Source organism: Pteropus medius, unplaced genomic scaffold, assembly GCF_902729225.1.
Source record: "Pteropus medius unplaced genomic scaffold, Ma_sr-lr_union100, whole genome shotgun sequence".
Classification (NCBI taxonomy): Eukaryota; Metazoa; Chordata; class Mammalia; order Chiroptera; family Pteropodidae; genus Pteropus; species Pteropus medius.
In genome coordinates, this window is record NW_024352787.1 from 15,007,366 (window position 1) to 15,012,438 (window position 5,073).

The 5,073-nt window shown below is 34.1% G+C and overlaps 1 protein-coding gene across 1 annotated transcript in view; it reads right to left on the minus strand.

Annotated features, from left to right (window-relative positions):
• Positions 1–3,196: 3,196 nt before the first annotated feature.
• HECW1 (HECT, C2 and WW domain containing E3 ubiquitin protein ligase 1) overlaps positions 3,197–5,073 on the minus strand; it is a 469,328-nt gene continuing 467,451 nt past the window's right edge. The window contains exon 29 of the mRNA XM_039849134.1: positions 3,197–3,767. Coding sequence (XP_039705068.1) covers positions 3,656–3,767 — 112 coding nt within the window. The 3' untranslated portion in view covers positions 3,197–3,655. The remainder of the gene's footprint in view (positions 3,768–5,073) is intronic.

The following is a 5,073-nucleotide window of genomic DNA, read 5'->3' on the forward strand; positions in this document are numbered from 1 at the left end:
AATTGTTCATAAGTGCTTAATTTTATAATATTCTTCCATGGAGAAAATTCATACTTAAAATTAAAAAGAATACAAGTGGTAACAAATAGATCTCTGCCCTGCCCATTGAATTATATATGGGTGGTTTATATCTCCCCAAATTAACAGCATAATTTAGTTCTATAGCTTTTTAATTGTATACATATATCATATATAGAATATATATAATAAAAAATTATACATAATTATAAAATCAGCTTCATATATGAGAGAATATTAACTAAAGAAATATCTTTTGGGACATAGAAAAATAAAAAGGATCTTTCTATAAGAACTGTTTGTACTCCTCTTTGTTTTCCTTCCTTAAGAATTCTTTGGAAAGCTGTAATGGTCTGGGATCCTGTTAAGCAAGCTTTGCATTCTTTCAGCTGACTCTGACACCAGAGTTTTATTGGAATTTTATGCTTTTATGAAATGCTGTTTCTATAATGCTTGGTGGGATACATCCAGACTCATGGCATCAGGGGTGGGGGCAGGTTAAAAAAAAAGTTAGTTGAAAAACTATTTAGGACTCGGTTATCCATCCTAAAATTTCTAGGATACTTTGTTCCTTCTGTATATGGGTAGAATAGATATTAATTAATCTAATTAATAGATTAATTAGATATTTGTATAAATTGTAGACCTCCCCAGGAGCAGGATCCATCTTTTGAATAACTTTCTCCCTTGCCAATGCCTAACAAATAATGTAAGTTCTAAAAAAAGAATTGAATGCTTGAATTAATGAGTATTTATATATATATATATATATGGCATCAAATTCTAAAAGTGAAAGATGCCCTCTATACTAGAATGTCCAGCACAAAAATATACGTATACTTACTGTTAAAGGACATACAGTCATGTATGAAAAGAATTTCAGCGGTCATTTTATATTGTCATGTGCTCAAAGAATTAGAATGGTGAAATAATTTGCATAATCTTTATGTTCTTATTTTATAAATAAATAATAACAGCTCCATTGGAATTCATAATTTTTCAGATATTAAAATATATACTGAATTTTACACATCCCCCAACTTCTATATTATGTAACTTTATGTAACATTCCATCTTATCTTGGTAAATATTCTTTATAGACCACAATTGAAGGATAAATTTCTATAACATTTATATTCCCTAATTGACAATAAATATACAACAGCGAGGGGTGCTGGCATTGCAAATAATTCTTACTAAAAGAATGTTTCATTTTGTTGTTGGAGGGGTTTCTTTAAGAAGAAAAATCATGTATCAAAAACATGAATAAAGAATGGTAACAGCTACATATGTATCAACAAGTACTTCAAAGGGAAAATTATTAAGCGCTCCAACCAAAAGATAGGGTGGATGATGGATAAGAAAATAGGACTCCTACATATGCTACTTATGGAAGACTCACTTCAGAGTTAAAGACACACACGGACTAAAGGAAGGGGATGGAAAAAGATATTGCTTTGATAGACCTAGAGGGTATTGCGCTGAATGAAGTAAGTCAGATTAAGGCAAAAATCACATATTTTATGTACACGTGGAATCTAAGGAACAAAATAAATGAAACAACAAAAATAGAAACAAACTCATAGATCCAGAGACTATTTTGAGGCCTCTAGATAGGAAGGTGGTTTGCGGGGGTGGCAGTGGTGGGGACAGTGAAAAAGGGCAAAGAGATTAAGAATTGCAAATGGATAGTTACAAAATAGTCATGGAGATATAAAGTAGCATAATGAAAATTGTCAACAATATTGTAAAAAATATGTAAGAATGTAGAGGGGTACTAAATTTAGTGGGGTAACTGCTTTGTGAATTACATAGATCTCTAATCACTATGTTGTACAACTGAAACTAATATATTATTGTATACCAACTATAATTGAAAAAAAACTCATTGAATGTAAATATGAGCAACTAATTGTCCATTATACTTCAATAAAGCTGGGGGGAAAAAAAGAAAACCAAAAAGAAAGGAATATTTTATTTTGGAGTGCAGGAAATATAATTAATGCACTGTCCAGACACAAGGCATAGCTTTGTATGTAATTAACTTTGTCTTACATTTCTCACATTTCTCTCTTGTTTACTATATTAAAACAACATTGTGACATTTCAACAGTAGGGTCTTATTAGCTCTTCTTTTCCCAGTGAAGAAAAACACTTTCATTTATGATATGATTTTAGACAACATGGATGATAAGATTAGAAAAATAGAAAATGACAATTATGCTTGGGTTTATTCCAAATGTAATCGAGAGCTTAGAATGTCTTTGGAACCTGCAACTATTTTTCTGAAAATCCTGTTTTCTGGGATATCCTTTTACTGAATGCTAAAATAAACTGGATGCCTATTTTAACACAAATCAACATGCCTTTAGGGTGTTAGGTCTCTGCTCTGGGAAGATTGCTGTGGATGAAGGAGAAATTCTATATTGTCCTTGAAACCTAACAAGCACCATCAGTAGCTGCAGTTTTTTATTTAGGGCGGTCCCTGTGGACAATCAGATGTAAAGGAATCTGAATACCTTTTTTTTTTTTTAAATTAAAAAAAGAGAAAAAAAAATCATGAAAAAACTAATATCAAAGTTAAAATAAAAATTTGTTTGTCAAGCAAATAATTACCTGGCTTTAACAGAGGTCATGAGAGTATCTATATATTTTTTTTCCCTTTGCGTAGCACTGTAGCTAGGTTAAACAAAGCAAAACAGAACAAAACAGTAAAGAACTCAGGTATTCAAACCAATCTAATATGTCCTCCTTCCCTTTTTTTCTGTTTGCTTTATCACATTCTGTACAACACGATGGGGGTAAAAGCCTTGTCATTTATACTACATAATGACATATCCTTCTTGGACGTGTGCACAAGTTTGTGCTTCTAGTGTGGTGAGTGTTCACAAGGGGGGTGCTCCTACAAGACTTCTTTAAACTCGAGTTGAGTCACAATCCCCACAACCATTGGGGTACACTGCATTGCATCAGCAGAAGATGTTTAACTTGCTGTTATTATTTGCTGGAAAGTGTAATATTGGCACCATATGTATAGGCTAGTTCCAGCTGATGAGACTGATGCCACACATGAATCATGAGTTTAATGTATAAAAGTTTTGTGTGTTCCATTGCTGTTTTTTCATGAATAATATACACAGGGAAAGTAGAGTGGGACGAAAAGAAAGAGTTGATCAACTCCTAGTTCTGGAGTTGGTTGTTAGAAATTATAAAAAATGGTGGCTCTGCTTAAAAGACATTGGCATATAAAAGCTGGGAATGCTTAATACTCAAATTTTCCCTTAAATTATATAAATGGAAGTAAACATTTATTATCATTTGGTCAACTTGCATTCACATTTCATTGTTAGTAATGGAGGTATGTGGAGATATATATAGACCTCAAGACAGCTGTTTTTTTAAATATTGCATACAGGCTAGCAGTTCATTGAAAATAGAGGAGATAAACCTGAAGGTTAAAACTTAGAAGAAGGCAGTTCTTCATGCACAGCTTTTGTCAATCCTGATTTGGTTTGAAAAAAAAAAATCACGGAATACCAAAATCAAAGGAAAGTTGATTGAGGGAAATGGAAAGGGGGGTTATCCCAGAAAGGATTATGCCACTGTCCAGGAAAATGTCAGGTGAGTTTCCATTTCATTATTCAAGTCCAAAAGTGCTGGTTTCTTCTACTGCTGTTAACAGCTTTTCATACAACATGGAGTATGAGGGATAAGGTGGAAGATCCAGTCGATTGAAACATGTGTGTGCCCTGAATAGCAGAGAAAAGATTGGTGAAGCTGTTTGTTTCAATGATATAACTAGTTTAGATATATCTATGATCAGTCTGAAGTTATTAATCAAAAGTGAATCAAAAGTGAGCAGAACCACAGTTTAGGACTATCATAGCACATTATAAACTAATAACCATAGCCTTATAGACATGAATAAACCAATTGACAGAGTGAAATAACTAGAAAATAACTAGAAATAACTAGAAAAAGCAAACTACACTACCCTAAAACTACACTAGCAAACCAATGATTAAACTATGATATCAGGTTTATTTTGCAAGTGAGATGTGATCTTAGATATAGTTAGTGAATGAGGCAGAAATATAATTAATATTATAGGATCATATTCCCAAATCTCCTTTCCCAGCTCTAATTTCTAGGTCTTAATAAATTGTCTTAAAGGTGCCAATGGATATCCTGGAATTCTGAGGTACAATGCTCTATCAAGTCAGGCGTGCCCTGGAGGCAGTCTAGCTACTCTACAGTTTCCAGGGGGACAGACCTAACTTGAAGCAATTATGCTGCATTTCCAAGAGCAGCTGAGCCTGTGGGCTAGTTCTTCCTGAGTTCTAGAGCATCCCTGTGCCATATGGCCTTGTTTCTGCTTGATTTGTCGTGTGCTTTATCCTACAGACTCACATATGCCAGTGTCTGGCCTAGACAAGGAATGGATTCCCCTGACATGGACCAGGACCAGACCTCATATCACCTGTGCAGCGCTCAGAGGCCCAGGACACACAGAATCCTCCTGCAGAACTTCAAATCTGACTGACTAGGCTGTTTCCTGTCAGAGGTTCTTTGTATTTTTGTTTGTTTTGTTTTTTAGAATCCTTGGTTGATACCACATCCTGTACCAAAGTAGGGAGAAAGGTCGATGGGTGCAGCTGAAGGTTCATTTAATGCCTTTTTCTCCCTAGAAGAGTTGGTGGGTTGAAATGGTGTTTTGAGAAGCTAACTAGCACCAAAAAAGGCCACTATAAGATAAAATAAAACAAAATAATAACATGATAATAAAATTATTTTTTTAATTACAAAACAAATTTACATATAAACAAAATCCTAACCAAAAAATAACATTCCCTCCTCATTAGAATTTTACTTGGGATATTAAACTCTTCTTTAAAATTATAAGATCTCCGAGGAAGTTGTATATGATTTATAACTTTGTTTTCAGAGTCCCATACTTCCTCCTCCTGTTAACAGCTCTCTCATTGGAACACTTTGGAACACTCTCCCCAAACCCCCACTTCCACCCCAAGCCCCAAGAGTAGGCACAGGATAGTA